This window comes from Nerophis lumbriciformis, linkage group LG02 (assembly GCF_033978685.3).
Source record: "Nerophis lumbriciformis linkage group LG02, RoL_Nlum_v2.1, whole genome shotgun sequence".
Classification (NCBI taxonomy): Eukaryota; Metazoa; Chordata; class Actinopteri; order Syngnathiformes; family Syngnathidae; genus Nerophis; species Nerophis lumbriciformis.
In genome coordinates, this window is record NC_084549.2 from 31,198,650 (window position 1) to 31,210,675 (window position 12,026).

The 12,026-nt window shown below is 39.1% G+C and overlaps 1 protein-coding gene across 1 annotated transcript in view; it reads left to right on the forward strand.

The window, feature by feature from the left end:
• The window catches only part of tsnax (translin-associated factor X), a 35,861-nt gene that overhangs the window by 19,247 nt on the left and 4,588 nt on the right, over window positions 1-12,026 (forward strand). The window contains exon 5 of the mRNA XM_061960819.1: window positions 7,974-8,083. Coding sequence (XP_061816803.1) covers window positions 7,974-8,083 — 110 coding nt within the window. The remainder of the gene's footprint in view (window positions 1-7,973; window positions 8,084-12,026) is intronic.

A 12,026-nucleotide genomic window follows, 5' to 3' on the forward strand; every position in this document is an offset into this window, starting at 1 on the left:
CTAATTTATGGAATTTCTTTTGATTCAGCCATAAAAGTAATGAAATAATATTTGAATTTTGTTTTTGAAATGTTAAAAATAGCCTTTTAATAATGTATTCTGAAACAGTTTAAAATAATCAGAGAACTGACTAACACTGACCCTACACAACTATGTTGCACAATTAAGTCTTTTTTTTTTAAAGCGAAAGAGGTAATTTCAACAGGTACAGCATCCTGTGTCATATCTACATGTAATAAGATTTGTAACAAGGCAAACCGTTTGTAAATTGGTCGAAAATCGAGCAAGTTATGGTAATTTAATTAGTACATGTACCATTGACATCAATGTAATGATTGAGGCTCGCTGTCCGAGGTAAGATGGCTACAACGTTGCTACGCTGGAGAATCATTGGTCATATGAAAAATGCTCAGAGCCAATCAGCAAGGAGGGGCCGTCTAAGCATACCCGCCCCCAAAGTGCCAAAAAGAAACATGACAGCGCGAGGAGAGATGCCAGGAGTACACAGAGAGCGTACAGACTGAGACGGCGCGCGCGCAGAAAGGCACCGCGCGCGCGACACCCTTTTGCGTGCGAAGTGGAGAATCAGCGCGCGATAACAGTTTTTATGCGCTTGGATTTTTGGCATTAATGTGACGCCATAAATTGCGCACTGCTCAAACGTCCTCTGCGCACGGCAAATCTATGCCACGCACAAAATCAAATAAAAAAATAAGCGCATAACAATTTTCGACACACGGACACGAGAGAGAAAACAGTTTTCGTCATCATTGTTCAAATATTGTAACGTCTGTCGAGACGCTTATCTCCATTCGGTGCCACACGCCCACACCATCAGAATGCCGAGGCAAACATTTCCAGATAAACACCGTATGAAAAAAATAGTGATTTTTTTAGTTGTGATATACTTCTCTGCATGAAAGTTTAAAAGTAGCATATATTAATGCAGTATGAAGAAGAATGTTTTAATGTAGACACATAGAGTCATCATACTGCTGTGATTATAAGCATCAAGTGTTCATTCAAGGCTAAGGCAAAATATCGAGATATATATCGTGTATCGCAATATGGCCTTAAAATATCGCAATATTAAAAAAAGGCCATATCGCCCAGCCCTAGTTCAATGATGCCATTTCTGTTTGTCATGTATAATTTAGTCTATTTTGTGTTTATCCTTGAATAAACATGTCAGTTTCTTGTTACCAACCATTGTGTATTATTCAAACTCACCTAATTCAGCTGGCTAGTTGTTATCAAGAGTACTAAAACCCTTTTCAACATGATTCTGACAACTAAGTAGGCTAAATAACTTTAAACTTTAATACATGCTCGAATAGGCCAGTATCGGTCAGTATCGGTATCGGATCGGAAGTGCAAAAACAATATCGGTATCGGATCGGAAGTGCAAAAACCTGGATCGGGACATCCCTAGTACTGACCCATCGGGCACTTCAGGGTGTCATCATCATCATTTATGCCAGTTAGGATGAAAAACTGACTTTGTGGAACTTTGTTTTTAGCGTTTCATGTAGAAAGGCCAAAAGCCATCAGAGCCAATTTTGGCTCCAGGCCATGCCCACATTTTATGGCGTAAGCAAAATCTGTTTGCAATTTATCATCACCTCTAATTTTAACCAGGACTTAATCGGTCAAAGTCCCTAAGAGGAGTTTGCTAAAGTATGACCCCTTTTTTTCGTCGAAAAATGGCAAAAAAAACATTGGAGCCAAGGCTGCAGCTAACGATTATTTTTCTATCGATTAATCTATAGATTATTTTTTCGATTAATCGGTTAATCTATAGATTTTTTTTTCGATTAATCTATAGATTATTTTTCCTTTTACCGATTATTTTTTTTATTTAAAATGAAGATGAAAAAATAAATGTAGGCCAGTTTTTTCAAAAGGCATGGCTTTTATTTACAAAAAAAAAAGTATGGCCACTCAGTCAACATTGACAACAACATGACAAAATATTCTGTAACAATGTAAACATTTAACAAAATTAAAAGTAGCTTATTTGCTTTTAATGTGCAAATATAAAAGTAAACATCCAGTGCAAATCTTAATATTCTGCAATAGTATAAGCATTTCAAAAGTAAAAGTATTGCTTATTTTGCTTTAAAATGTGCAAAAATAAAGATAAACATCCAATTCAAAAAAGTGCAAAACGGAAATATTCTGTAACAACAGTGTAAACATTTCAACAAAAGTAAAAGTATTGCTTATTTGCTAAAATGTGCAAAAATAAAGATAAACATCCAATACAAAAAAGTGCAAAACGAAATATTCTGTAACAACAGTGTAAACATTTCAACAAAAGTAAAACTTTTGCTTATTTTGCTTAATAACACAACAATGATAGTATGATTAAAGTGAAAGTTAATTGTTCGTTTGTACATAGTATACGTTATTGTTAATGTTGTAAAAGGTATTTGCACAACTAATTAACGTTAGCGTTAAAGAGGAGCGCGTCTTTGTAAACACTGAACAGGCACGCCAAACGCTCCTCTCAGAGCGAAACGGTGCTTTAGTTTATGAATTTACAACGCAGATACAAATGACACATTCATGTTTTTGTGTAATGATGACAACGTATACTCACGCGGACGATTGACTAGTTGATGGTGATGGCAAGAACGCTGCCGTTGTGCTGCTATGATAGGCCATTTCCGCTCGACACAGTGTGCATACAACAACATTATTAGCAGAGGTGGGTAGAGTAGCCAGAAATTGTACTCAAGTAAGAGTACTGTTACTTTAGAGATTTATTACTCAAGTAAAAGTAAGGAGTAGTCACCCAAATATTTACTTGAGTAAAAGTAAAAAGTATGGTGTGAAAAAACTACTCAAGTACTGAGTAACATACACACACATATCATATATATATATATATATATATATATATATATATATATATATATTTATATATATATATACACACACACACACACACACACACACACACACACACACACACACACACACACACATATATATATATATATATATATATATATATATATATATATATACATACATTGATATATACAGTATATAATTTATATTTATTTATTTTGCCGTTTTTGTTTACATGTTAAAGGTGTTTTAATAATTATACATGCATGTTTAACATATAGATTCCTTTCTTTCATGAAGACAAGAATATAAGTTGGTGTATTACCTGATTCTGATGACTTGCATTGATTGTAATCAGGAAGCAGTGCTGGTAACGTCCACGTTTTCAAATGGAGGAGAAAAAAAGTTCCTCCTTTCTGTCTAATACCACATGAAAGTGGTTGTTATTTGGCATCTTATTTGTCCACCTTCCATATTCGTTTTTATACCCTTTACAAGAAATACATTGGCGGCAAACTCCGTAGCTTGCTAGCTTGTTTGCGCTGGCTTTCGGAGACTCTTATTTTGAAAGCGCAGGCGCGATGGAGCGGGACTTTTATTGGGAAGACAGGAACTGTGCAGTCAGTCTTTACGGTTGAAATAAAAAAAGGGTCTTTTTTCCTTCACACTTTTGATTGATTGATTGGAACTTTTATTAGTAGATTGCACAGTACAGTACATATTCCGTACAATTGACCACTAAATGGTAACACCCGAAGTTAGCTCGGAGCCAGTCAGGTCATGTGACCCCTGGCTCTGTTTGATTGGTCCAACGTCACCAGTGACTGCATCTGATTGGTGGAACGGAGTCAAACGTCACCAGTAAGGCAGGCATTTTGAAGGTCTGTCTGACAGACCAAAACAAACAAAACGTGCATTAACAGATCGATAAAAATTAGTAGCGAGTAGCGAGCTGAATGTAGATAAAAGTAGCGGAGTAAAAGTAGCGTTTCTTCTTAGGCCGTTTATTGAAATACTCCCACACTTTTGACGACTTTTGGCGTGCTTTTTTCCCCTCGCTCGCACCGCTCGCATCGTCTGCTTTGCGCTCCGCCATGACGGTAGTGTGACGTAAATATGCGACGCGTCGACGAACAAAACGTCATCGACGTATTTACGTAACCGATGACGTCGACTACGTCGACGCGTCGTTTCAGCCCTAGAGCCAAGTGTTCGCAATTTATCATCAACTATATGTGTAGTGTCTGTAATGTTAACCACGACTCGTTTGGTCTAAGTGCCGAGGAGGAGTTTGTTAAAGTACGACCCCTTTTTGCTGCCGAAAAATGGCCGATGGAAACCAAGATAGGTATGGGTTCTTGAGACTTTTGTGCGTCCCGTCATGATAGACGTCTCCAGCGATTTTCGTTTCGATATGTGAAATTGGTAGGCGGGGCTAATTTTTTCTCATTTTAAAGGAGGCCTTAGAGAGCAGATTTTGAAGTTTCATTTTCAGGACCCTCAAAATATAAAGTTTTTTGCCATAATTGACGCGCCTGCAAAATGTGGGGACTTTTCTTGCATGTTAAGGGCCTCAAAAAGGTGTCCAAAGCAGTGCAAGAATAATGATAATATTAATAATATTAAAGCTGCGAGGAGTGTTGAACGGGCCCCGCCACCTATGCACCGCAGTGTTTATGCGAGTCAGCTGGCACGCACGCTTGCGGTCAAGTCCCACTCGACGCCCCGACCTGCTATCAAAAGTTTCAGGAAGATCAGAGCATGTGTAAGGATTATTTTGGACCACAAGGAGGCAAAAAATGCGCTGCAGTACACATGACGTTAGGTCACACCCAACACTCCGACCCGCCATAAAACATTTCGAGAAAATTAGAGCATGTGTAGCAGTTATGAGAGTTTGGGGGTGGTAAAGGCGCCGTAGTGGTTATGCAGTTGCTTCCACCTAACACCCTGACCCACCCAAAACAATTCAAGCATGTGGAAGGAAGTTATGATAGTTATAATTTTTCTCCACAAGGGGGTGATAAAGGCTCTGCAGTGTTAGCGCTGTTTGGTGCCACTCAACTCCCCGACCCACCAAAAAAAATTTGGGAAGATTGGAGCTTGTGGACGGAATTTATGAGAGTTTTTCACAAATAGAGGGTGATAAACGCGCGGTAGTAAATATGCAGTTTCTTCCCACCCAACATGCCAACCTACCAAAAATAATTCAGGAAGATTGGAGCATGTGGCAGAAGGTTGTGACAGTTATAATTTTGCACAACAAGGGGGCGATAAAGGTGCAACAATAGTAATGCAGTTGTGTCCCACTCAACACCCTGACCCACCATCAACATTTCAGGAAAATTGGACCATGTGTTAGGAAGTTATGATGGTTATAATTTTTCACCACAAGGGGGTGACAAAGGCGCTGCAGTATTCATGCCGTTAGGTCCCACCTAACACCCCGACCCACTATAACATTTCCAGGAGGATTGGAGCATGTGGATGGAAGTTATGACAGATGTGATTTTTCACTACAAGGGGGCGATACAAGTGGCGCAGTAGTAATGCATTTGTGTCCCAGTCAACACCCCGACCCACCATCAAAATTTCGCCACACCTAAAGTTCAGAAAAATCGGAGCATGTTGAAGGAAGTTATGGCTGTTATAATTTTCCACCAGAAGGGGGCGATGTTGGCACCACTGCAGTAATGCAGTTGCAACCCACCCATTACCGTGATCCACAATCAAATATTTTGGGAAGAATGGAGCATATGGAGTTTGTGGAGCTTGGTTTCTAACGTTTTGTGTAAAAAGGCCAAAAGCCGTCGGAGCCAAATTTGGCACCAGGCCACGCCCACATGTCATGGCGTAGGAAAAATCTGTTCGCAATTTATCATCACCTCTATGTGTAGAACCTGTAATTTTAACCGTGACTGAATCGGTGAAAGTACCTAGGATGAGTTCGGTAAAGTACGACCCTATACTTTTGTCCAAAAATGACAAAAAACCATCGGAGCCAAGTTTTGGCGAAGTGCCACGCCCACATCTTTTGGTGTAGGCAAAAATTGCTTATCATCACCGACATGTATAGTGTCTGTAATTCTAACCGCAACTTATTTGGTCAAAGTCCCTAGGAGGAGTTTGTTAAAGTACGACCCCTTTGTGTTGCCGAAAAATGACAGACGGAAACCAAGATGGCCGACTTCCTTTTCGTTTTCAGATATGGGTTCTTGATACTTTTACGTGTGTCCTGTCATGAAGGACGTCTCTGGTGTTTTTTTGTAGATATGTGATTCTGGGACCAAAGGCTCAATTTTTCCAACTTAAAAGGGGACGTATTGAGCCAAATTTTGAAGTTTAGTTTCGAAACTTCTAAAATATCCAATTAGACCTCTACCGGTCATTTGCTGAGTGCCTCAAAAATGCGCCCAAAGTGGGAGAATAATAATAATAATAAACATTGCAGTTTTAACAGGGCCTTCACAGGCACTTTGCCTGCTCGGGCTTTAAATAATTTCAAAACTACCCACCCAATACCCACTTTCAATTACCTACCAACAGGATTACGTTTACAGAGAAGGAAGCTTTTATTTCACCCAATCACTCTCAACATCTTATTGTTAAAATTTGATTACAAAGTTGCAACCTGCTCAGTGGCCTTGTGGTTAGAGTGTCCGCCCTGAGATCGGTAGATTGTGAGTTCAAACCCTGGCCGAGTCATACCAAAGACTAGAAAAATGGGACCCATTACCTCCCTGCTTGGCACTCAGTATCAAGAGTTGGAATTGGGGGTTAAATCACCAAAAATGATTCCCGGGCGCGGCCACCCTGCTGCTCACTGCTACCCTCACCTCCCAGGGGGTGAACAAGCGGATGGGTCAAATGCAGAGGACAAATTTCACCACACCTAGTGTGTGTGTGTGAGAATCATTGGTTCTTTAACTTTAACTTAACTGGAAGATTTGCAAACATACACGGGTCAAGACCACAATATGCGACTAATGTGAATCGCCAGCCATGTGGGGTGTGATAAATAAACTAAGTGTAACGTAGCAATACATTTTGCTTTGACAAATGAAAGTCATGTTTGTCATTTTATTTCCTTCTACATTAAAATAGCAACATATTCATGGGATGATAAATGTTCCTTCAAATGGCTTCTATTGTTTTTTAAATGTCTGTAATTGTTATTTTTTTGGTCGCATATCAGGTGTGCGTAATCCCCTAATCTTTGCACATTTCTCCAATCTTGCATGTTAATATAACTACTAGCGAGACAAATAAAGAATATTTTATTGTATACATTAGATGAAGTTAAGAAAAACATGTAAAGTGTGGCTTTGGAAATTATTGTCACAGTAGCCAACATTTGGAGAGAAAAAGCCACAGAAGCACTTTTCAAATAACTGCTTTGGGGTTTTAAAATACATTACATGCAAGTAAACGGACATTACTAAATTATTTCCACCATCAATGACTTAATGCTTTTTTAATTATTGTCACATTTAACTGTTTTTCTCGGAAACTGTCCCATGAAAATATGGCGATTTGTTTCACCTTCTTGCATGGTGATTCAGTGCAAAAAAAAAATCTAATTTGAGTATGTTTCAGCCGCAATATCTTGTGAAACCCAAATAAAGGGAGCGCAGAGCAAGTATGAGCGAAAAAGAGGCGAAGCACATCCTTGTACTGGCTGTGCAGTTAGCTGGAGTGAGATAGCAGCTCTTTGAAGTTCAATTGCCGCTCCAAAAGTAAACTTCAGACAAAAAGTCTTCCGTCCTGTGATTATTTGATTGTTGTTTACACAGCGCCAGAAAACAAATGAGGGGTCATCTCAGCCTGCCACAAAAAAATGGCTACTGTTGTTCAATCAAAAGACAGTGGCAGGAAACAGGTTTGAATCATTATCTGATCTGTGATCTATACGCTGCAGATAGCCTGTAGTGTTTACACACACTTGGCTTGATATGCATTCTAGCTTTTTGTCTTTTTTTTACGGGTTTTTTTCCGCGTTTTGTGTAAATCCAGTGCCACATTGTATCACTGACAATATTATGCCAGGCGATGCAGCAGCTTCGTATGCTATTGCATAGCAGTGAGTGATTTATTTTTATGTGGCTTATATGCATCAGGAATCCAGGAGTATGTGGAAGCTGCCTCCTTCCAGCACTACATCCGTCATCGCAGCCTCATCAGTCTGGAGCAGATCAACGCCAGACTGGTGTTCATGACAGGAGACAAGGTATATTTGTATCGGTGGAATTTCATGTTGCACTCCGTAATAGATTTGAAATGTGAAGGCTAATGAATTGAATGTTGCAGATCAATGGCGTATAAATTAACACTGCATAAGAAAGGGCGAGTCATGTCTGTGTGAAGTTTACACCTTCTCTCCAGGTCCTCCAGCATCCTCCCACATTTCTAAAACATGCATGTTAGTTTGTTTAGGACACTGAATTGCTTGTAGGTGTGGATGTGAATGGTTGTTTACTCCTCGTATTGGCACGCAGTCAGTCTAAGCCCCTTGACTGGCTCCAGTATGGAGTTAAAATTGTGCCTTAATTTTGGGGTAGAGTTGAGCAAAATATATTTGGCAAGCTTGTACGTTATATTTAGATAAAGAAAAAATCATTATTTGAGCGAATATAAATGTATTTGTGCTCAATAAATGTGTGTGCATGTTTACTATTATCCCTCTCTTCTCTCTCTCAACCTATGTAGTCTGCGCATTCATCTCTTTTTTTCTCTATGCCCACTCAGCTTTTTGCTCTGCACTTGCCCAGGTTGGCACACGAGCAATACATATGTGCCATAATGGCAACCAATCAGAGAACTGGACAAATGTAAACTCTGATTAGCTGTTTGGGCTTGTGATTCGATTGCTTGTTAAATTGTCAGAATTTAATGATAAACGGTAATATTGATAACTATGATAAAATTCCCGACGGTTAGTATTCCTGTTTTAAAATAAAGTGATCGAAAAAACGTGATTGATGACCTCACTTTGATAACCTCTCGGACTGACTGGCACCTGCTCGCTAGCATAAATACTAATGTGAAAACAAGAGACGTTTACGTCTTTCCACATTAAGAAACAATATACCTTAACTTAAACTTTTAGAAACATTGCTGTCTGATCAACTAAGCTATTCAATTGTGCACATTGAACCTACAAACTGTGGTCCCTTAGTCTGAGTGATCGAGGATTAAGAGATGAAGGTGTTTTTACTGTGCGTTCATGGACCACCATCCATCCATTTGTCCCGTTCGGGGTTGCGAGGGGTGCTGGAGCCTATCTCAGCTGAATTCGGGCGGAAGGCGGCGTACACCCTGGACAAGTCGCCACCTCATCGCAGGGCCCACACAGATAGACAGACAACATTCACACTCACAACCCCTAAAATAATAATAATAATAGACTTTATTTGTTATGCACTTTTCCATTTAAATAAATCTTAATGTGCTACAGTACAAACCAATATTTAAAACAATAAAAGCTTAGCCATTAAAACAATAGCAGTGAAGCTTAAAAACACAAAACATGCAAAATAGTGGGTTTTGTAACTGTCTTTTTTATATTTATTTTTGTTTTTAAATAACTTAGTCAAAAGATTTCAGTGTGTGTACAAGTGCTTTTTGAGCACATTCAACATGCATCATACAACATACATACAAAATACCCGAGATATGAATTGTTTTTATATTCATATTGTTACATCTCTATTATATTGCATACAAATGGTCAAAAATAACTTCATATTATCATATGTTCATGTAACCAAATTGATAAAGCATCACGGCCACAGCTAAGACGTTATTGACTCCATTAGCTGTGAACAACACTTCCTGAATAATGTAACAAGCATATTAATTGGAGATAAAACAGCCAGTCAGAGCATACGTACATTCCAGTCCAGTTCTAATATTGGTTGCCTTTTTGGCACATGCATAACACTTTGTCACAACCTGAGTGAGCGTAGAGAAAAAAGCTGAATGTGCAGAGGTAGGGAGAGAGGAGGGAAGAGAGCTGGCTCTGCAGAAATAAGTATTTGTAGGGCTCGAAATGCCACGTGATTTTGCAATGCATTGTGGGGGCTGGGTAGGCATACTTGTTGGCTAAAGGCTTTGTTTGCAATGTGAAAGCGAGCAACAAACTGAATGAAATGGATTGTACGAAATATAAATAAAAAAACAAGGGACAGTACCGAGACAAACTGTACTTTATTCTAAAGGCTCGCTACCTGGAAAAATATAAAAAATAGTGGCATTGACTCATGTGAGTAATGAACACACCCGATGGTGAAGAGATTTGAATCAGGTAAAAGTGCCACTAAACTTGTCTATATTTTGTCAACGGAGTCCGTTTTAACAGTGACAAAGAATTTCAGAATGCAAAGTCTTTGTTCAAATTGTGTGTAATCTAAAGCTTTCTTCTTTAATGTATCCAAGATGTGTGAGGTCCCCCGGCCTCGTTTCTTAACCAAGGTTCCCCGAAAAAAACAGCCCATTGTTACTTTTTAAGTAACAATGGCTGTTTTTGTCTTCATTTTGTGCTTAGTCATGACTAAAAGTAAACAGAAACATGATTTTTCACTATATGTTGTTCAAAGCAGCACCACAGCTATTTTAAGCGAACACTTAATAGGCAACAGCTAACTAATGCTATGCGTAAAACAGACTAAAACATGCTTTGATTCAAACTATCATTCTGAATATGCCGTGAACACACCATCTTGTTCCAGGTGATGTTGTTAATTGGGATATTTGTCCTTTAGTACGGCTGATATATTACAGGCATTTGTCGTCTTGTTTCTTTGCTCACTAACCAAGTTTCCCAACTTTGCTTTCACCTTGGAAATGCGAACATTTTCCCCAAACTTTTTTTTCCCCTCAAGCGATCATGATAACCATCGTGACAGTTATTGATGCTGCACGTTCATGACATATTTGGAATTTGGTAAATAAAAAAACCACAACTTTAGGACAGTCTTGCATCTAACCCAATGTAAAGAAGCTATTCCGATGAAGTATGACCATGATGCATTGCGTTTCCACATCACACTTTTAAGCCCTATTATACGTTAATATGAATAATAGCGAACACATATATTGAGCACAAAACACATTAAAAGGGCCCTATCATGCAAAACCAACGTGTCTTACCTATTGGTATGTGCTTATGTGTATTAGGGATCTGCTTAAGTTCCGAAAATTTGAAATCAAACTGTGGAGGCATTGCATAGATATTTATAAAACAATATTGCTTTCTTTCCTACTTCTTTCACCGTCAGCGGTTTATCCATATAGTAGAAATGTACTCAAACGTCCTTGCGCGAGTCAGCCTATTTTGATTTATGCAAATCCGGCTTTGCCACTACATAATCTCCACGAAGAAACCCAATGAAGCTCTGTTGTTGGTTGCTTTAACCAGCACAAGTCACTACACAAACTTTTAGCCTCATCTGAAGTAAGAAGTGGCTTACTTTTAACTTTTATGATTCATGGCATTGTGCCTTTTACTGTGAATAAGTCACGCCGAGTGTGTGCCAAGAAGAGTCCTGCTTCACCCACAACCTTTCACAAAAACAGAGATTTTCCGAAAAACTACTTTTTATGGCGGGCTTGGTGACTCTTATTTATGGCAATGGAAGAGACAATGAAACTGTAAGAAATAACAGTAGGTTAGAAATGTGTGAATGATACGTTAGCAATGTTAGCTCGATTTGTTGTGGAGCCAGCTTAGCCTTCTACTGTAAGACAATAGCGTCACCGTTCTCTGGCACAATAGAGAATGATTTTCCTAAAAACGACTTTTATTGGATCAGTGTCTAGTGTGTTCGGCAATGGACCAGTTAGTAATATAAGAAGTTTAACCGGTAGAAGTTTAACCTTAGCCAGCATATCGTACCAGAAATTCACGGCTGGTCTTCATTACTTTCTGTCTGTCGCGTCATCTCCACCCGCTTTGAGCTGACACGGGAACACGGTGAGTCGCTGGTCTCGCTATATTATCTGAAATGTTGTGTTGTGGTGAAAGTCAAGAAAAAATTAGATCGCTGGTGGCAATCAGCGGTGTCTATTTTCCATACAGTCTTAGTAAAACAAAAAACAACTACTGTACCAAACATACCTGTGTGGCGGTAACGAAAGTATAGTCAGCGTGAGGGGGCGTGGGAAGGAGAGCT